General features: G+C 42.0%; 1 protein-coding gene across 2 annotated transcripts in view; it reads left to right on the forward strand.

Moving 5' to 3' along the window:
• The window catches only part of ULK2 (unc-51 like autophagy activating kinase 2), a 103,338-nt gene extending 82,153 nt beyond the window's left edge, over positions 1–21,185 (forward strand). The window contains exons 21-27 of one of the 2 annotated variants that reach the window (XM_032176777.2): positions 7,426–7,575; positions 11,205–11,413; positions 13,033–13,211; positions 13,969–14,087; positions 14,442–14,599; positions 17,648–17,783; positions 18,930–21,185. In XM_032176777.2, coding sequence (XP_032032668.1) covers positions 7,426–7,575; positions 11,205–11,413; positions 13,033–13,211; positions 13,969–14,087; positions 14,442–14,599; positions 17,648–17,783; positions 18,930–18,988 — 1,010 coding nt within the window. In that variant the 3' untranslated portion in view covers positions 18,989–21,185. Of the gene's footprint in view, positions 1–7,425; positions 7,576–11,204; positions 11,414–13,032; positions 13,212–13,968; positions 14,088–14,441; positions 14,600–17,647; positions 17,784–18,929 lie in introns of those variants that run through there. The other variant, XR_009209971.1, reaches the window with a different exon arrangement.
• Positions 21,186–22,197: the final 1,012 nt, after the last annotated feature.

Here is a 22,197-nt window from a genome sequence, read left to right on the forward strand (position 1 = left end):
TTACACTTACGTCTGTGGTCCAGTTTGACTTAATTTATATGGATGATGTGGTGAAGGGATCCAGCTTTACTCTTTTGGATGGGCTATTCGGTGGTCGTGGCACCATTGAAGACTATTCTTTCCCTGTTGTGTTGTTTTGCTAGCCTTGTCAAAAATCTGTTGACCATTGATAGGGTTAGGTTTTGTGTCCCTACCCAAATCTCATCTTGAATTGTATTTCCCATAAGTTCCATGTGTCAGGGGAGAGACCAGGTGGAGGTAATTGAATCATGGGGGCAGTTTCCCCCATGATGTTCTCGTGATAGTGAGTTCTCACCAGATATGATGGTTTTATAAGGGGCTCTTCCCCCCTTTGCTCAGCATTTCTCCTTCCTGCTGCCTTGTCAAGAAAGTGCCTTGCTTCCCCTTTGCCTTCCACCGTAATCGTAAGTTTCCTGAAGCCTCCCCAGCCATGCTTAACTGTGAGTCAATTAAACCTCTTTCCTTTATAAATTTCCCAGTCTCGGGCAGTTATTTATAACAGTATGAAAACGAACTAATACAACTATAAATATGTTTATTTCTGGACTCTTAACTATTTCATTGATCTATATGCCAATTTATGCTGGTACTATACTGCCTTGATTACTTTAGCTTTGTCTTAAGTTTTGAAATCAGGAAATAGGAGTTTTTCTTTTTTGTTCTTTTTCAAGATTGTTTTGGTTATTAGGGGTGCCTTGAGTTTCCATATGAATTTTTGCATCATCTTGTCAGTTTCTGTAGAGAGACTGGCTGGGTTTTTTTGTTTTTTTTTTGTTTTTTGAGATGGAGTCTCGCTCTGTTGCCCAGGCTGGAGTGCAGTGGTGCCATCTTGGCTCACTGCAAGCTCCGAGAGACTGGCCGGGTTTTTGGTGGAGATTGCATTATTAGATCACTTTAGTGAATATCGAAATCTGTCTTAGTCCATTTTGTGCTGCTATAACAGAACATCTGAGACTGCATAATTTATAATGAGCAGAAATTTACTTTCTTACCATTCTGGAGGCTGAAAGTCCAAGATCAAGGCACTTGATCTGGTGAGGGTCTTGCTGCATCATCACATAGTGGAAGGCAGAAGGGCAGAAGAGGGCTTGTCCTTTGACCTCAAGCCCTTTTATAATGGCATTAATCCATTCATAAGGGCTTTTGGGTCTTGTTTCCTCTTTTCTTAGTCTGGTCAAAGGTTTGTCAATTGCATTTATCTTTTCAATAAACTAGCTTTCATTTCTTTGATTTTGTATATTGTTTTCTTAGTTTCAATTTCGTTTATTTGTGCCCTCATTTTTATTATTTTTTTTCTTCTAGTAATGTTAGGTTTGGTTTGCTCTTCCTTTGTAGTTCTTTAAGATGCATTGTTAGGTTATTTGAAGATTTCTTCTTTTTTGATGTGTAGGCACTTTTAGCTATAAATTTCCCTCTTAGTACTGCTTTCACTGTAATCCTATATATATAGGTTTAGTATGTTGTGTTTCCATTATTATTTGTTTCAAGAAATTTTTCAATTTCCTTTCTTCATTGACCCACTGGTCATTCTGGAGCATATTGTTTAATTTCCATGTATTTATATAGTTTCCAAAATACCTCTTATTAATTTCTAGTTTTATTTCATGGTAGTCAGAGAAGATCCTTGATATTATTTCAAAATTTTTTTTTTTTTTTTTTGTAAACAGGGTGTTGCTGGAGTGCAGTGGCACGATCTTGGTGCACTGCAATCTCCACCTCCCAGGTTCAAGCAATTCTTGTGCTTCAGCCGCCCTCGTTGCTGGGATTACAGGTGTGTACCACCTTGCCTGGCTAATTTTTATAATTTTTTTTTTTCTTTTTAGACAGAGTTTTACTCTGTTTCCCAGGCTGGAGTACATTAGTGCAATCTTGGCTCACTGTAACCACCTCCTCCTGGGTTCAAGTGATTCTCCTGCCTCAGCCTCTTGAGTAGCTGGAACCACAGGTGTGTGCCACCATACCCAGCTAATTTTTGTATTTTTAGTAGAGACAGGGTTTCGCCATGTTGGCCAGGCTGGTCTGGAACTCCTGGCCTCATGTGATTTGCCCGTCTTGGCCTCCCAGAGTCCTGGGATTATAGGCGTGGGCCACTGCACCCACCTAATTTTTGTAATTTTAGTAGAGACAGGGTTTTGTCATGTTGGCTAGGCTGGTCTCGAACTCCTGGCCTCAAGTAATCTGCCCGCCTTGGCCTCCCAAAGTGCTGCAGCTACAGGTATGAGCCACTACACCTGGCCGTTGTTGTTGTTTAATGTTTTATGACTTGTTTTGTGACCTAACATGTGAGAATGATCCATATGCTGAGAGCAATGTATATTGTGCAGCCATTGGATGAAACGTTCTGTAAATATCAGTTAGGTCCTACAGTGCAGATTAAGTCTGATGTTTCTTTGTTGATTTTCTGTCTGGATGATCTATCCAAGGGTGAAAGTGGGGTGTTGAAGTTTCCAGCTATTGTATTAGGGTCTATCTCTGTCTTTAGCTCTAACAATATTTGCTTTATATATCTGTATGCTCCAGTGTTGGGTGCGTATGTATCTACAGTTGTCACATCCTCTTGCTGAATTGACCCCTTTGTCATTATATAATGACCTTTGTCTCTTTGTATGGTTTTTGTCTTGAAATATATCTTGTCTGTTGTAAGTATAGCTACTCCTGCTCTTTTTTAGTTTCCGTTGCGTGGAATATCTTTTTCCATCCCTTTATTATCAGTCTATGTGTGTCTCTATAGGTGAAGTATGTTTCTTATAGGTACCAGATAGGTGGGGCTTATTTTTTTAATCCATTCAGCCACTCAAGGTCTTTTAACTCATGACTGAAGAGTTTAGTTCATTTATATTCAATGTTTGTATTGGCAAGTAAGGACTTAATCTGCCATTTTGTTATTTGTTTTCTCGTCATCTTTTTCCTTCCTTCCTTCTTCCCTCCCTCTTTCTTGCTTTTAGTGAAGGTGATTTTCTCTGGTGGTACCACTGATTTTCTTGCTTTCTATTTTTTGTGTATCCAGTATATGTTTTTTTATTTGAGGTTACCATGAGGCTTGTAAATACTATCCATTAATTCAATTTAATTTAATTTTTTTTATTTTTGAGACGGAGTTTCGCTTTTGTCACCCAGGCTGGAGTGCAATGGCACGATCTTGGCTCATTGCAACCTCTGCCTCCTGAGTTCAAGCGATTATCCTGCCTCAGCCTCCCAAGTAGCTGGGATTACAGGTGCCTGCCACCACACCCGGCAAATTTTTGTATTTTTAGTAGAGACGGAGTTTCACCATGTTGGCCAGGATAGTCTCGAACTCCTGACCACAGGTGATTCACCTGTCTTGGCCTCCCAAATTGCTAGGATTACAGGCATGAGCCACCACTCCGGCCCTATCCATTATTTTAAAGTGATGACAACACTGTGGCATAAATAAGTAATAAGAAAACTAAAAATACTCTAACTTTATCTCCTTGCTTCTTAACTTTTTGTTGTTTCTCTTTATATGTTATTGTACTGTCTACGTCTTGAAAAGTTGTAGTTATTACTTTTGATTGGGTCGTCGTTTAGTCTTTCTACTTAAAGCCAATAACCCTTAGAATTTTTTTTTTGCAGCTATTTTTTAGATCTTGTAGGCTTGCTTCTTTCTTTTTCATTTTTTCTTCTGTTTCCTCTGTATTTTCAAATAGCCTATTTTCAAAGCTCACTAATTCTTTCTTCTGCTTGATCAATTCTGCTATTAAGAGACTCCAGTGCATTCTTCAGTGTGTCAGTTGCATTTTTCACCTCTGGAATTTTTACTTGATTCTTTTAATTATTTCAGTCTGTGTTAGATTTATCTGATAGAATTCTGAATTTCTTCTCTATGTTATCTTAAATTTCCTTGAGTTTCCTCAAAACAGCTATTTTGAATTCTGTGTCTGAAAGGTTATATATTTCTGTTTCTCCATGATTGGTCCCTGGTGGCTTATTTAGTTCACTTGGTAAGTTCATGTTTTCCTGGCTGGTCTTGATGTAGATTTTTGTCCGTGTCTGAGCACTGACATGTTAGGTATTTATTGTTGTCTTCACAATCTGGGCTTTGCAATCTGTACCTGTCCTTCTTGGGGAGACTTTCCAGGTATTTGACAAGACTTGGGCTCCAAGCCCAGTAATGCTGTAGTTCTTGCAGACTCGTAGACTTGGATAAGATCCAGAAGAATTCTATGGATTACCAGCTAGAGACTTTTGTTCTCTTCCCTAACTTTTTATCAAAAGGTGAACAACTAATGGCGTGTCTCTCTTTCTATGCTGAGCTGCTTGGAGGTGGGGGTGGGGTGATGCAAACACCCCTGTGGCCACCACCACTGGAACTGCCTGGGTTAGACCTGAAGCCAGCACAGCCCTGGGTCTTGCCCAAGGCCCTCTTTAACCATTGCCTGGCTACTACCTATGTTCGCTCAAGCCCCAGGACTTAACAATCAGCAGATGGCGAAACCAGCCAGGTTTGTGTCCTTCCTTTCAGGGCAACAAGTTCCCTAGGCACCAGGCATGTCCAGAGTTGCTATCTAGGAGTCAGGGGTTGGAATAAAAAACCTTAGAAATCTACCTGGTATTGTATCCTACTGCAGCTAAGCTGCCACTCAAACCGCAAGACAAAGTCCTTCCCGGTCTTTCCTGCCCCTTCCACAGGCAGAGGAACCTATCCCTGTGGCCATAACCACCACTGGCCCACAAGGAGTTCTGCCAGGCCACCACTGATGTTAACTTAAGGCCCAAGGGCTCTTCAGTCAGCATGTGCTGAGTGCTGCTAGGCCTAGGACCCACCCTTCAGGACAGGTCCAGAAATGTCCAAGAGCCTAGGCCTAGACTTAGGAACCCCAAGAGCCTGCTTGGTGCTCTATCCCACTGGGATCAAGCTGCTACCTGAAGCCAGCATGTCTCAGAGTCTCACCCAAGGCCCAAGCATGCTCCCTGGGTAGTGTTATTGGTTATTCAGGGCCCGAGGACTCTTCAGTCAACAGGTGATGAATCCTGCCAAGACTGGGTCTTTTTTTTTAAGCCAGTAAGTTCACTTCTGGCTCAGGGTATGTTTAGAAATGTCAGCAGGAACTAGGGCCTGGGATGGGGGTCTCACGACTCTGCCCGGGGCTCGTCCTACTGTGGCTGAGCCTAGTATTCAAGACATAAGAGAAAGCCCTTTTTACCTTTCTCTCTTGTCCTCAAGCAGAAGGAAGGAGTCATTTTGTTGCTGTGAGCTACGCTGCCTGGGTTTGGGAGGAGGAGTGGCACAAACACTCCTTTAGAAGCCCTGTCTGATGTCTCTCTAGGTCATGCCCCAATCCACTGGCTTTAAGCCCAGCACGGCACCAGGATTTGGCTAGGAATTGCAGTCCTTGTGTCCTAGACTGCCTTTCAAGTTCACTTTGGACCCAGTGCGCTTTAGCTTGTGGTGGTGAGGCTTGTGGAAACTCACATTCTGGCCACTCAGACGGGCACTTTCCCTCTGGCTACAGCTGGTCCAAATGCTCCCTCCGTGGGTGGACACCAGCTGAGTTCAGCATGGTTTTCCTTTGCACTGTGACAGGGCAGCACTGAGTTCAATGTGCAATCCCCAAATTGCTGCACTCTCCCTCCCCGAAGTACACAGATTATTTCCTTGCCACACACAGCTGCTGCCAGGGGAGGGGCGGAGGGTGGTGCTGGTGATTCAAGACTGCCTTTTCTACCCTCTTCAGTGCCTCTTTCAGTGATACGAAGTTAAAACCAGGTACTGTGATTACTCACCTGATTTTTGGTTCTTATAAAGGTGCTTTATTGTGTGCAAATTTTTGGGAGGTGGGTTGTACAATTGATGGAGCCTTCTATTTTGCCATCTTACTCTGGTTTGTAATTTTATGTCTTTGAAAAGAAGCTGAGATAAGAAAGCAAGTATGTATTTATAGTTTGTTATATTAACTTTCTTATTTATCATTTCTGGTTATCTTGGTGTGTTTTTGTGGATTTGAGTTACCATCTGGTGTCACATCCTTACTCTAATACAGTTTTACTCCCATCTGACTCCTTTATGTTCTTATTATCAAATATATTTCTGGCTGGGGGCAGTGGCTCACGCCTGTAATCCCAACACTGTGGAAGGCCGAGGCAGGAGGATCACTTGAGCTCAGGAGTTGTAGGCTGCAGTGAGCTATGGTCACACCACTGCCCTTCAGCCTGGGTGACAGGTGGAGACCCTGTCTCTAAAAAAATAAAAAGTAAGGCTGGGCGCAGTGGCTCACGCCTGTAATCCCAGCAGTTTGAGAGGCCAAGGCGGGCAGATCACAAGGTCAAGAGATCGAGATCATCCTGGCCAACATGGTGAAACCCTGTCTCTACTAAAAATACAAAAATTAGCTGGGTGTGGTGGCACGTGCCTGTAATCCCAGCTACTCGGGAGGCTGAGGCAGGAGAATCAGGAGGCGGAGGTTGCAGTGAGCCGAGATCGTGCCAATGCACTCCAGCCTGGTGACAGTGAGATTCCGTCTCCAAAAAAGAAAAAAAGTAAATAAATGAACATTACATTTCTATATGCTATAGACCTGACAATGCAACTGTATACATGTTTTATACAGTTGCTTTTTAAAATCGGTTAACAGAAGAAATACACAGTTTGTGTTTTATAATTATCTTTACAGATTGGGATTACTATTTGGAGTTAATTACTTTTGGTCTGAAGAACTATCCTTTGTATTTCTTGTAAGACAGGTCTGCTGGCAGTAAATTCTCTCAGCTATTGTTTATTTGGGAATGTCTTTATTTTGATTTCTTTTCTTTCTCTTTTTTTTTTTTTTGAGATGGAGCCTCGCTCAGGCTGGAGTGCAATGGCAGGATCTCGGCTCACTGCAACCTCTGCCTCCTGGGTTCAAGAGATTCTCCTGACTCAGGCTCTTGAGTAGCTGGGATTACAGGCACGCATCACCATGCCCAGCAAATTTTTGTATTTTTAGTAGAAACAGGGTTTTACCATGTTGGCCAGGCTGGTGTCGAACTCCTGACCTCAGGTGATCCACCCGCCTTGGCCTCCCAAAGTGCTGGGATTACAGGCATGAGCCACCACACCCACCCTAGTTTAACCTGTTTTTATTCCCAGTTCTTGGCGTTCACTTTTTAGGACTGTCTTCAGCATGTATAACTTACGGTTCATGTATTTTAGAAGTATACAAACGTAACTCTGAATGCTAGATTTCGGTGTGAAGAAGATTCACACTTGAGATTACTATGAATTATTTTAATGAAAATATTGTATTACATTTTCTGATTTTAAGAGCAATAAGTACTTTTTGTAAGAAGAGGAAAAAAAAAAGCCACTAGACTCCTGATATAAAAGTCAGTATCCCCCTGCAATCCCATCTGCCGGATATAAACACTACCAAAGTAATATGACCTTCTATAAACTTTTTGTTGTAGCTCCGGCAGCAGCCTGTGGTGGTGTTCTGGCACCTCCTGCAGGTACAGCAGCAAGTTCCAGGGCTGTCCTCTTCACTGTAGGGTCTCCTCCACACAGTGCAGCGGCTCCCACTTGTACCCACATGTTCCTTCAAACAAGAACAACCTCAGGTAAGGAGCATTTGTTATATTACAGTCTTTGGCTAGTATTTGGAATGTAGCGTTTTGACAAATGACTCAGTGTTGTAACTTGGACAAGTCACTTCTCTGGGCTTCAATTTCTTTACCAGTGAAATGGAGATTACTATTTTCTTTATCTTAATGGGTTATAAGAAGTAAATGAGGCATCATTTGAGGGGAAAAAACTTTGTAAAGTGCTATATTATATATTAAAATATTATAAATATATGTTGTATATAATATTTTACAAAATGACATATAGTATAAATATGACTTCTTCATGAAGAAGCAAGTCATATATGGTTCTTCTCAGGTTATATATTAAAGGGTTACTTTAGTAGATCCAATAAATTATTTGAAAAGTATAGGTTTTTTTTTTTCTTTTCTTTTTTAAAGAAACTTGATTTGGCCAGGTGAGGTGGCTCATGCCTGTAATCCCAGCACTTACTTTGGGAGGCTGAGGCAGGCAGATCACTTGAAGCCAGGAACTCGAAACCAGCCTGGCCAACATGGTGAAACCCCGTCTCTACTAAAAATACAAAAATTTAGCCAGGTGTCGTGGCAGGTACCTGTAATCCCAGCTACTCAGGAGGCTGAGGCAGGAGAATCACTTGAACCTGGGAAGTGGAGGTTGCAGTGAGCCAAGATCGCGCCACTGCACTCCAGCCTGGGTAACAAGTGAAACTCTGTCTCAAAAAGAAAGAAACTTGTTTTATTTTATTTTTTAATTTTTTGTACTTTGGGTCTCAATCTTTGCACTTAATCCTATATATGGTTAGAAGGCTAATAGATTTGTTTTATCATTTATAATCTGTAAATAGGTTAATACCAAAAATTAAAGTATTTAGATTGGACTTGAAATCAATAATTTGATGTCTTACCTGTTGTATCATGAGTCAAGTTATCTTATTCTAAATAAGTTGCTAATCAAGACACCAGATTAATAAGCAAAGGATAGAAATAGATAATAAGAGAAAATAGATCTAAAATTATGTTTTTAAGACAATTAAAAACCTTGAATAAGAAGAAAATACCATTTTAAGAAAGTAACATTTTATATCTGTTAACTATACCTATATCTTAAAAAGTACAGTGCCCAAGACTGGGCATGGTGGTTCACGCCTGTAATCCCAGCACTTTGGGAGGCCGAGGTGGGAGGATCACTTGAGGTCAGGAGTTCGAGACCAGCCTGGGCAACATGGTGAAACCCCATCTCTACCAAAAAAATATAGAAATTAGCCAGACATGGTGGCATACGCCTATAGTCCCAGCTACTTGTGAGGCTGAGGTGAAAGAATTACCTGAGCCCAGAAAATCAAGGCTGCAGTGAGCCGTGATCACACCATTGCAATTCAGCCTGGGCAACAGCAAGACCCTGACTCAAAAAAAAAAAAAAAAAAAGTATCATGTCCAGTGTTACTGAGGAGGTTTAGTAGGATCTATGTGCTTACTCAGGGCTGCGTTAGAGAGTACTATAACAGTTCTTAGGAAGAGCTGTAAACATATGTATTGATCTATGCTAATTCCATTCCTTCTTATACCACTTCAGAGCATTTATCACAAAGAAATTACTCAAAAGAAGGAACAACTGTCTGCATTTCATTACAGTGCTATTTGTAATATGAATAAAATCAGAAATAGTATAAATGACTCCAGATAAACATTATATAATATATATAAACTTAATGAATCACTATGCATCCATTGAGTTTTATAATTATGAGGCCCTGTGGAGCAACAAGGAGAAATGAATATGATCTAAATTTGCTTAAAACAGAGTCTTCCTTCCTTCCTTCCTTCCTTCCTTCCTTCCTTCCTTCCTTCCTTCCTTCCTTCCTTCCTTCCTTCCTTCCTTCCTTCCTTCCTTCCTTCCTTCCTTCCTTCCTTCTTTCTTTCTTTTCTTTTCTTTCTTTTCTTTCTTTCTTTCTTTTCTTCTTTTTCTTTTCTTCCCTCTGTGGCCCAGGCTGGAGTACACTTGGCTCGCTGCAGACTCCCTGCGTTTGGCTCCCGTGATTCTCCTGCCCTGGCCTGCGGGCTGCCTGGGATTGCCGGCGCGCGCCACCACCCCTCCCTGGTTTTTCTCCTTTGGCTGGAGGCGCGGTTTCGCCGTGTCGGCCAGGCTGGTCTCCAGCTCCTGACCTCGAGTGGTCTGCCCGCCTCGGCCTCTAGAGGTGCTGGGACTGCAGACGGAGGCTCGCTTACTCGGGGCTCGGTGTTGCCCCGGCTGCAGTGCGGTGGCGTGGTCTTGGCTCGCTGCAGCCTCCGCCTCCCAGCTGCCTGCCTTGGCCTCTCAGGGTGCTGGGATTGCAGCCTCTGCCCGGCCGCCGCCCCGTCTGGGAGGTGGGGAGCGTCTCTGCCTGGCCGCCCATCGTCTGGGTTATGAGGAGCTCCTCTGCCCGGCCGCCCCGTCTGGGAGGTGAGGAGCGCCTCTGCCCAGCCGCCACCCCGTCTAGGAAGTGAGGAGCGTCTCTGCCTGGCCGCCCATTATCTGGGATGTGAGGAGCGCCTCTGCCCAGCCGCCCATCGTCTGGGATGTGAGGAGGGCCTCTGCCCGCCCGCCACCCCGTCTGGGAAGAAGTGAGGAGCGCCTCTGCCCGGCCGCCCCGTCTGGGAAGTGAGGAGCGCCTCTGCCTGGTTGCCCCGTCTGGGAAGTGAGGAGCGCCTCTGCCCGGCCACCCATTGTCTGGGATGTGAGGAGCGCCTCTGCCCAGCCGCCCCGTCCGGGAAGTGAGGAGCCCCTCTGCCCGGCCGCCACCCCGTCTAGGAAGTGAGGAGCGTCTCTGCCCGGCCACCCCGTCTGGGAAGTGAGGAGCACCTCTGCCTGGCCGCCCCATCTGGGATGTGGGGAGCGCCTCTGCCTGGCCGCCCCGTCTGGGAGGTCTACCACAGAGGCCAGAAGCAATGTGGGGGCTGGACGTGGTGGCTCACGCCTGTAGTCCCAGTACTCTGGGAGGCCGAGGCGAGTTGATCACTTGAGGCTAGGAGTTCGAGACCAGCCTGGCCAATATGGCGAAACATATGAAAAATACAACTGACAAACCAACCAACCAACCAAGCGACAACAAAACAGGTCTACCCTGGAGTCATACTCTAATTTTTTCTATTTTCCTCCCTTTCTGATCCTTTATCCCACTTTCTTTTTCTTCCTCTTCCTTCTCCTCCTTCTTTGTCAAATAGAGGATTGAGTTATTATCATTGATCCATACAAAGTCCCTCTCTCATTTATTTTCTTTAATTCCCACCCCCCATTTCTATTCCCCGTCTTCCCATGTGCAACCTTCCTAATATGTTTGATATGCATCTTTTTGTTTGTATGTATTTTTAGAAAATGTTTATTGTTTTGTGTGCAAAAAAAATAATAAAAAAAGAAAATAAAAAATAAAAAAAGAGTATAAAAAAACTAGCTCTGATGATGTTTAATATAAAATATATAGATAAGGAATAACAATCAACATGGATAAGTAAAAACTATTAATATCCTCAAATAGTACATGGGGGTCAGTGAGTTTCTTTTAATGTTTCCTTTATCACTTCAGCAGGTTCGTTCAGCAAATAAGAGTAGGAGTGAGTGGGAAAGCCCTAACTCTGGACACTGCCATGTATCCTCTGTTTCCTTGTAGTGGGGCTCAGCAACTCCGGGGGCTCTCTGTGTGCCATGAGTGGCCGCGTGTGCGTGGGGTCCCCGCCTGGCCCAGGCTTCGGCGCTTCCCCTCCAGGAGCAGAGGCAGCTCCCAGCCTGAGATATGTGCCTTATGGTGCTTCACCCCCCAGCCTAGAGGGGCTCATCACCTTTGAAGCCCCCGAACTGCCGGAGGAGACGCTGATGGAGGTAGAGAAGAGACTATAGTGGTGTGAATGTAGTGTTGATTTGATATGAGAACATTCTAGTGATGACAAGAACAAAATAAGTTAAATAGTTAGGAAGTTATGTTCTCTTTAACGTTCTTTTTCTGTTTGAAAAGTATTGCTGATGTCTTTTTAGATTAATGTTGACAGTGACACTCATCCATAATAAGCTTTGGTTTATAGGAAGAAACACATAGATTCTGTGTTTTTCTTTCTTTTTTTTTTTTGAGACAGAGTCTTGCTCTGTCACCCAGGCTGGAGTGCAGTGGCGCAATCTCGGCTCACTGCAACCTCCGCCTCCTGAGTTCAGGCAATTCTCCTACCTCAGTCCCCCAAGTAGCTGGGATTATAGGCACACGCCACCATGCCTGGCTAATTTTTGTGTTTTTAGTAGAGACGGGGTTTCAACTTGTTGGCCAGGCTGGTCTCGAACTCCTGACCTCGTGATCCGCCCACCTCTGCCTCCCAAAGTGCTAGGATTACAGGCATGAGCATTCTAGTACATTCTATTACATGTTCCAGTGTATTGAAACATATAGTGCAATATGCTGTCACAGAGCAGAGACACTTTTAGAAGTCAATTGGCTTATTTTCCTGTCACTAGGAAAATGATTCTCATCTTTCTTTAACCATAAAAGAGTGGGAAACTTTTAGGCTTATTTGAGATTTCAGAATGCATTTATAACTAAAAACAAATCTCAAAACAACAATCTAGAATACCCATTTATTTATTTATTTATTTGTTTATTTATTTGAGACGGAGTCTCGTTCTGTCACCCAGGTTGGAATGCAGTGGCACGATCTCAGCTCACTCTAACCTCCACCTCCTGGGTTCAAGCCACTCTCCTGCCTCAGCTTCCTGAGGAGCTGGGACTACAGGCACATGCCACCATGCCCGGCTGATTTTTGTATTTTTAGTAGAGACGGGATTTCGCCATGTTGGCCAGGCTGGTCTCAAACTCCTGACCTCAGGTGATCCACCCGCCTCGGCCTCCCAACGTGCTTGGATTACAGGTGGGAGCCACCATGCCCGGCCTAGAATGCCCATTTTTAAATGACAGCCCTCTGAATGCTGTTATGTCTACCCACACTCCCCTCTTTAACTAACTGAAAAGATCACAGAAAGTTAGAGCTTTGGTATTAGTAATCACTGTTAACTGAAAAACGACCAGAAATTAAATAAAGCAACTCTGAAATTATAAGAAGTCAGCAGAATTCAATACAGTATCAAGAAGTGTGATTTAGCACCTATAGTATCCTTATAATCTTGGTGTCTAACTTGTCACGTTTTTGTCTCATGTATATTGATTTAATCGTTCAGCTTTCTTTTCTTTTTCTGGTAAAAGCACAGCGACCCATCCTGAGTTTACTTATGTGGGTACTCTGATACATATACACAAACATACGCATATACCTACATTTGGTTTCATTTGTGTTCATTTTCTTACCAGCTTTCTGGAATTTAAAAATTTCAATCTCCTTTTGTCATTCTGATACTCATAAGTATAGAAAACATGATCAGTGGCCATGGTTTATGTACAGAAATGAGTATGTACCTATTTTTAACCTGAAATTTTCTAAGACAAATTGACTTTGCTGCAGCGGGAACACACAGACACCTTACACCATCTGAATGTGATGCTGATGTTCACTGAGTGTGTGCTGGACCTGACAGCCATGAGGGGAGGAAACCCTGAGCTGTACACATCTGCTGTGTCCTTGTACCAGATCCAGGAGAGTGTGGTGGTGGACCAGATCAGTCAGCTGAGCAAAGACTGGGGGTGGGTGCCCCCCGTCATTCATTTCCAGACTTTTCATGCTTTGTCTAAACTTGTGTCGAAGTTGTAGGTATTGTCATCCACTGAAGATCATATCTCATTATTAAAAGCTAGGAGTCTCAATTATTTCTTTGTACTACATTTCACTATATGAGCCAAGACCTGGAGATTATGCAACCTCAGTGTTGCCTTTCCTTGTAAATTATACTGTTGAAGATCTTTTATGTAAATAGATTGTATTGATTTTTATCTGAGTGTATCCGTTGTTTTCACAGTACACACATCTTTAACTGTGCCTTGTCCCTCGAGAGTTTACTTGTGCATTAAGAAATTAAGGAGGGCTGGTCGCAATGGCTCACGCCTATATGTAATTCCAGCACTTTGGGAGGGTGAGGCAGAAGGATTGCTTGAGCCCATGGGTTCAAGACCAGCCTGGACAATATGATGAATCCCTGTCTCTACAAAAAATTAAAAAATTAGCCGGGCATGATGGTGCGTCCCTGTGGTCCCAACTATTAATATTCGGGAGGCTGAGGTGGGAGGATCCCTTGAGCCCAGGAAGTAGAGGTTGCAGTAAGCCAAGATCAAACCCCTACACTTCGGCCTGGGGGACAGAGCAAGACTCTGTCAGAAAAAAAAGAAATCAAAAAGGATGCTATTCCTTTATAGAAAGCCAATTTTAATGGTGACCTGTTGTGTAGAGTGCCACATCTTATATTAGTTCACAAGATAACCCTCTGCTACTGTCTTTTGGGTGCAGGCAGGTGGAGCAGCTGGTATTGTACATGAAAGCAGCACAGCTGCTTGCGGCTTCTCTGCATCTTGCCAAAGCCCAGATCAAGTCCGGGAAACTGAGCCCATCCACAGCTGTGAAACAAGGTATGGGAGAAGGCAGTGTGTGACTCCAGGAGTTCTTAAGTTGCTGTTTCCCATCACACTGTGAGAGAGCGTCTGATGAGTACCCATTGTTGTTTTTATTTTTCAATATTCTTAAAGGGAAAAGATGCTGTGTTATTAGCTTTTTGCAGTTCAATCGATAGAAGTCAGAAGTGCATTATTCTCAATCTTTTCATATTGAAAGAGATAACATATGAAAGAATCCTATTTCTGGTTCTTTTTTTGAATGATCACATAGTGACACCTCCCCTATATATCAGCAGGAAAGATACATATAACTGTGTCTTTATTTCTGGAGGAAAATTAAAATTAGTTCCCATCTCAATTTTTTTTCAGTTGTCAAGAATCTGAATGGACGATACAAATTCTGCATCACCATGTGCAAGAAACTTACAGAAAAGCTGAATCGATTCTTCTCTGACAAACAGAGGTTTATTGATGAAATCAACAGTGTGACTGCAGAGAAACTCATCTATAATTGTGCTGTAGAAATGGTAACCCTTTCTAAGGTTTAATATTATATAGTACTACTTACCTTTTAAGTGTCTTTTTAATTGAATATCTATATGACAGCTATCCTTTTAAAAGATAATGTCTCAAGTCCCAAGTATTATGGATTGCCTTCTACTAAAGAAGTAATTGGATTTAAGCAACTCTTAATGTAATTTACTGAATGTATTTTATGTAATTACAAATCCGTTTACCACATTAGCTAGCAGTTTATTACAGCTCTTATTAAACATTGCTGGCATTAGGCATGATCTAATCTTTTTTTTTTTTTTTTTTGAGACGGAGTCACTCTGTTGCCCAGGCTGGAGTACAGTGGCACGATCTCAGCTCACTGCAACTTCTGCTTCCCAGATTCAAGCGATTCTCCTGCCTCAGCTTCCTGAGTAGCTGGGATTACAGGCACCTGCCACCATGCCCAGCGAATTTTTGTATTTTTAGTAGAGATGGGGTTTCGCCATGTTAGCCAGGGTGGTCTCCAACTCCTGGCCTCAGGTGATCCACCTTCCTCAGCCTCCCAAAGTGCTGGGATTACAGGTGTGAGCCACTGTGCCCAGCCGATCTAATCTTTTTATAGTGTGCATCTAAAAGCATTAGCAGGATCTGTTTCTGCATTTTCTGTTGTTTAAGAAAGTTAGGCTTCAGCCGGGCGCGGTGGCTCAAGCCTGTAATCCCAGCACTTTGGGAGGCCGAGGCGGGCGGATCACGAGGTCAGGAGATTGAGACCATCCTGGCTAACACGGTGAAACCCCGTCTCTACTAAAAATACAAAAAATTAGCCGGGCGTGTTGGCGGGCGCCTGTAGTCCCAGCTACTCGGGAGGCTGAGGCAGGAGAATGGCGTGAACCCGGGAGGCGGAGCTTGCAGTGAGCCGAGATCGCGCCACTGCACTCCAGCCTGGGCGACAGAGCAAGACTCCGTCTCAAAAAAAAAAAAAAGAAAGTTAGGCTTGATAAAACTCTTAGGAAAAACACTGCTTTATTAATCCATACAAATTTATGTGCTCAGGTCACACTTACTGATATTGTAGTATAGACACAAAGTAAAACCTCCTTTTCCTATTTTCTGATTTTAATATTGGAAATAATTTGTTTTCTGCCTCTCTCGGGGAAAAATTGCTCTGAAGTATAAATAAAAATAGAGGCTGTTGAAAAAGTAGTTAAGTGGGGGAAAATTCATTAGTTAGCCAATCATATTTTTTTCTTTTTTTTTTTTTTTTTTGAGATGGAGTTTTGTTCTGTCATCCAGGCTGACATGCAGCAGCATGATCTTGGCTCACTGCAACCTCCCCTTCCCAGGTTCAAGCGATTCTGCTGCCTTAGCCTCCCATGTAGCTGGGATTACAGGCACCTGCCACCACGCCCAGCTAATTTTTGTGTTTTTAGTAGAGAAAGGATTTTACCATGTTGGCCAGGCTGGTCTTGAACTCTTGACCTCAGGTGATCCACCCGCCTCAGCCTCCCAAAGTGCTGGGATTATAGGTGTGGGCCACCGTGCCCGGCACACCAATTGTATTTCTAACACATTAACATAATAGATCTCCCTTTCCATTTTCTATTTGTCTACTGTGAACTATGCTGTTATGTTACATCCATGGCCTTATTTTGAAATTTATTAAAATAACCATAGGAAAATAACTTTGGAATATAAATTCTTGACAAAAATAGTATATATCGTATTGCTATAAACTATTGAGATGAATAATATGCACTGCATCACTGTATGCTGAGTTGAGACTTCATATGATAAATTATTTTTAGAATTTTGCACCAGAAAAATGTCCTCCATAAAGAATTATAATGCTGTTTTTCCTTCTCAGAATAAAGAGCCCTATAACTTAATAAATTCCTCTTTTCATCCTGGCTGCTTAGTGAGCTTAGAGGCATTAACACTTAGTTATTTTTTTCTTTTTCCTTGTCCTGGCTTGATCTTCTGTATCCATTTTATTTGCTTTATTGTTAGCTGCTTGAAATTATTTTTTTGAAGGAGAGAGAATAGCCAGGTGCAGTGGCATGCACCTGTAATCCCAGCTACTCAGGAGGCTGAGGCGAGAGGATTGCTTGAGCTCAGGAGTTCAAGATCAGTCTAGGCAACAGAGCAAGACCCCATCTGTATAAGAATACATAAATACATTTTAAAAATTAAAAACAAAAACAAGATATAGCATATTAACAAGTAAATTTGGATACTGGATTACTGAGAGTTCTGGTACTTAATGATCAAAGAGAAAATCAGAATGTCGATGGGGAAACCCTTGTGAATAATGCTACCATCCCCTCTTTCTGGAGAGCCCCTTCCCACATTTTTCCTCACCTGATTCACTTCTGCTGTTGTTGCTTTATGATTCAGCACAAACAGCACCTCCTGGAAGCTTCCCTTAATCATCTTCGCCTTCCGTAATATAGGTTAGAGGCATCCCCTATGTATTCCGCACCATCCAGTGCTTCCTCCTGTAATACCATGTGTCTCCCTTGGCATTAGAATTGCATTTTTTGCAGGACTGTATCTTCCTCCAGACTGCAAGCTCTCCTTCATTGTAGGCACAGTGCCTGGCACTTTGTAGGTGCTCAATAAGTATCTTTGAATGAATGAATGACTACACCCAAAAATTATTTGGCTAGAAAAAGAAGCCAATAAAGCCAGTAAGTGACTATTAGCATCATTTAATTATATTATTGAAACAAAATCTACTTTAATGAAATTTCAGGTTACCCTTGTATGGAAGTGTGTGTTTAAAATCAATTTATAATGAAGTCATAAAAGAGCCAGTTTAGAAGGGTTCTAGTATGAAATTTATGAAGCATACCTCTGAATACCAGAAGGCTGTGTTTGAAAACAGAGTGACTTTTTATGAAGTTGCTCTTATATATTCCTCATCCCAAAGAATCTTTCAATTTTATGTAGTTTTGCAGACTGTATCACTTTACCAAAATGCGTTAATTTTAGGTGGATTCCATTTAAAGCTTCATTGCCCAGATGAATTTGTATTTTCTTGGAAAAATTGAGAGAATTGTGTTTTTGCTGACCGGTTCCAGGTTCAGTCTGCAGCCCTGGATGAGATGTTTCAGCAGACCGAAGATATTGTTTATCGCTATCATAAGGCAGCCCTTCTTTTGGAAGGCCTAAGTAAGATTCTACAGGACCCTGGAGATATTGAAAATGTACATAAATGTAAGTTGACTTACAAAGTAGTGTATTTTTTTTTTTACTTCATTTTAGTTGTCTATCACAGGCATTGTACAAAGAGCTTCGAGTTTGGAATCCTGCCTTGGTTTGAATCGTGGCTTTCCAGCCTTGAGCAAATCACTGAGCCTTTGTGTGGCCTCAGCTTCTTTTTCATAAAATAGGAGTAGGGCCAGGCACAGTGGCTCATGCCTGTAATCCCAGCATTTTGGGAGGCCAACGTGGGCGGATCACCTGAGCTCAGGAGTGCGAGACCAGCCCTGCCAACATGGCAAAACCCTGTCTTAAAAATACAAAAATTAGCTGGGCATCATGGCGCATACCTGTAAGCTCCACTTCTCGGGAGGATGAGGCAGGAGAATCGCTTGAACCCAGGAGGTGGAGGTTGCAGTGAGCTGAGATTGCGCCACTGCACTCCAGCCTGGGCGACAAAGCAAGACTCCATTCTAGGTAGTTAGGTAGGTAAGTAGGTAGATAGATAGATACATACATACATACATAGATACATAGATAGATACATAGATAGATAAATAGATGCATAGCTAGATAGATACAGCAGTGCCTGCCTTGCAGGGTTGTTGTGAGGGTTACAGGTGATACATGAAAAGCACTGGTGACTGCGTAATTCATCTTTAGATTTCTACACTGTGTTACTTTGTTGGCAAGTGTTTGTATATGTAGGAGGACTTTATTTTTATTATTAAATGTAACTGTTTTAAGCCTCATGGGCTTAGTGACTGAAGAGTCCTGTTAAACTTCTGTGTACTACAGACTTGGTATAGATAGCAGAGTGGAGATTAATGGGATACCAGGATGTTATTATCACATACAAGCCCAATAATCTGGTTTTTTAGGCAGAGATGGTGGACTGGTTGGAGTGTATGTGGTCCTGCTACATTTTGAGTAGCCACAAGAGGATGGCAGTTCTAAGATTATTTGCAGTTATGAGCAAGCTAGCCGACGTGCTTACCTAAATTTTACCACTTTGCAGCACTAAGCTAGAAGTCATAACTATTACCAAGCAGAAAGAAGAAAACATATTCAGAACTGTTAAATTTGGGGCAAAGATAGAATAGAGATGACAGTATAGTGATTTTTTTCATTAGTTCTTCATTTTTGTTATTTTATTTCTAGATAAATGTAGTATTGAGAGAAGACTGTCAGCGCTCTGCCATAGCACCGCAACCGTGTGAGCAGCAGCCTCATCCCATGGACCGATGGTGGGAACGTGAGGTGATGCCTTTGGGATTACAGCTTGAGTTTTGTCACCCCATCCCCAGGAAACTAGCTTCTTAACTGGTGACTACCAAAGAACAAGCAGTGATTTGAAAAAGGAAAAACAATCCAAAAACTAAATATTTGTAGGAAATCTGCCTTACTGGAGAAAGTCACCGTTTCCCTTTTTCCTGTAGAAGCAGGAGCAAGAATGTTTGGCTCCCAGTTTGGACTTAGTGAATAAATGTACCTTAGAACTAGGATAATCGGTACAGTTATTCTTAAAGATAATTAAAAATGAAACAAAGTGAGTGCTTGTCACTGGGTTCATCAGAGCAGTGTGTGAAATTCCATGTGTTTGCTGAGGTATAAAAAGGTAAAAGTATTCACCCCTCATCCAGGCAGTTTGATATTTGGAGTAAGTTTGTTTAAATCTGAGCATGCATCTTTAAACAGCTCAGGAAGAAATAGCTTAAGAAGAAGTGAAACATGGATCTTGGAAGAAATTTTGAAATCTTCAGTTTGATCCTAATATGGACACATGTTAATCTTCCAAAATCTTTCATATTGCGCTAATTTATTAAAACAACTGTGTATTGGATTTTGTAATTTAACTAAGGCACAATGGACTTGTTTAAAATATTTTACTTGATTGTATACATATACCCTTTCCAGAATTCACATGTAATCTCCAGTGAACTTTTAAGTGGTTAAAATTTGTATTCATGTGAACCTTTGCACATTTTTTTTTTTTTAACTTCTTCATCTACACCTACAGATTTTCTCAGTAATGTTTTTTGTTAGCTTTTGGTTCCATTTTTTATTGTGCATGCAGAATGTACATTGATGCCTGTGACCTTAGGTTTATTAAAGGCTAGATTTATTTGGGCAGCATTAGAAACAAAATCATGGATCAAGAGATACTCTTGATCATTTGAATAGGGCCAAAACAAAGTTGGTGACCTAAAGGCTTGTTAGTGATGTGGAGTTCCTACATGCAGTGAGTGGAAAATGAAGTTCGTTTTCTCTTAGGAAAATGGGCAGCTGTTTTCTGCCTAATGTCTATTTTTCAATGTTAATCCTGACAGTTCACCAAATAGCTAGTCATGGAGAATGCAGGCAGTTAATATCCCTCCAGGAATGGCTCCTACGTTGTGTATTATTTGGTTTCTTTTACTTACCTGCTTGAATACTTGAATAAACCATTCACCAATTTTAATCCTTTTATTTTAATCCTTTTAAATAAAATAATCTGAACTCTTTGACAAATTGCACAGAGCTCTTTGGCATTAATCTAATTTTAATGTACTGATAAAAATAAACATGGTTTTCCTTTACTTTGACAAAGTAATGTAATTTTTACCTTATTTATCTGTATGAAATTCCAGTAGTTAATTTGAACGTTTATTTATATGACGTTTGTATTTTTAGGTCTTTAATACAGTGTTTCTACCTCTCATTTGTAACTGCATGCATTATTCTTGAAACTAGGTAAAACTCACTGAATTGTTGTGTAATAGCCTTTTATTATTGCCTGCACAAATGTATATTAAGGTAAAATAAAACTGACAAAGTGTTTCTAGGGTGTAGCTGGGTACATATTAAGTGGCTTGTTGAGCCAGGTACTTCCTTAGTGAGTTTAGAGACTTGGCTGTGAATATCCTTTGTCCTGCCCCAGGATTTAGATCTCGGCTACTGTCATTCAGGCTTCCAGGAACATAGATTGTTTACCTCCACAACCCTATTTGTTATTAGTGATACTTTATTTTATATAATATTTTTTATTCACAGTGAAATTTCATTCATATTCTTTCAGTTATCACCTGTGTTATCTCAGTTGTAGCCTTATTCTATCCTCTCCTCTTCCTCTCCCATTTCTTTTTTAACACAGGATGAAACAGGTTCAGAGAGGGGAAGTGATTGGCCTAAAGTCAGGAACTAGGCAAGTGGTCAAGCCATGCTTTGTGACTTTCAAGTTAATTCTTCTTGTTCTTGTATGTTAAAGGTCGTGGGTAGATGGTGTGTGTGAAACAGTGAAGTCTCAACAGCAGAAAAGAACAAAATGTAAATTCATGAATAATGGTTCTGGTTATACTTCCATTATCAAGCCTAATTGTTTTAAGAGATTTTGCCTGGAGTATAGCAATAATAAACAAATGCTTTATGTTTCCCTGAGTATTTTAAAATTTCATATCGTGTTTCATAGAGTGGAAATGTACCAGTTCATACATTCATGGGTTGACACCTGTATTCAAGCCATAACCTGGAAAATTGCTGACCAGCTATTCCTACTCTAAGGGTTTGCTTTAATTATACCCTCCACTGGACTATATACAGAGAGAGAGCCTGTGCTCTATATAGTTGGTTTCCCACAGTCCCTGTCCCCTCCTTCCATTGAGAGAAGTAACCAAAGCAAAAGTTGTTCTCCCTCACTGGAGTGGTGAATAGGAGCTGGGAGGAGGGGACTGTTAGGGTCGGGCTGCCTCAGTCTCCACAGTAATTAGGAGGAAATTGAGTTGGATACAGTGGACATGAGGCCTGGAATGGGTACCCCAAACCCACGCATCTTAGAGTGAATCCCCACGCCCCCTTCTGCATGCCAGGAGTTCTCTGTGCAGCCATCCTATGACTGCTTCAGTCCAGAGAAGGATAGCATCCGTCCCTCCCTCCAGCTCGCCTCTCTGCTGAGGCTTTCTCCTCTCCACTCAGCTAGCTATTTGCAACAGCTCTCCTGGCACTTGTCTGGGAATATCAAGTTAAAAATTATAACACCCAATTTTGATAACTTTAGTTGAGAGAAACACCCTCTAGTGAAGACTGGTAAGTAACTTAGTGCCCATAGTCCCATGTTCCTTTGTCTCCACTAAGAAGAATTACCAGCCCAGCAGTTCTGCCCTCACTAGAGTCCCGTCTAGGAGCTTGAGGGGATTTTTAGGGCTGGACTGCCTCAGTCTGCACAGTAATGAGTTGGACACAGTGGACATGAGGACCTGTACTCAGATACCTGAAGAATCCATATTATTTTTTTGTTTGAGACGGAGTCTGACCCTGTTGCCCAGGCTGGAGTGCATTGGCGCAATCTTGGCTCACTGCAACCTCTGCCTTGCAGGTTCAAGTGATTCTTCTGCCCCAGCCTCCCAGGTAGCTCGGATTACAGGCATGCGCCACCACGCTCAGCTATTTTTTG

The sequence above is a fragment of the Hylobates moloch genome, unplaced genomic scaffold (genome assembly GCF_009828535.3).
Source record: "Hylobates moloch isolate HMO894 unplaced genomic scaffold, HMol_V3 SCAFFOLD_15, whole genome shotgun sequence".
NCBI classification, from domain to species: Eukaryota; Metazoa; Chordata; class Mammalia; order Primates; family Hylobatidae; genus Hylobates; species Hylobates moloch.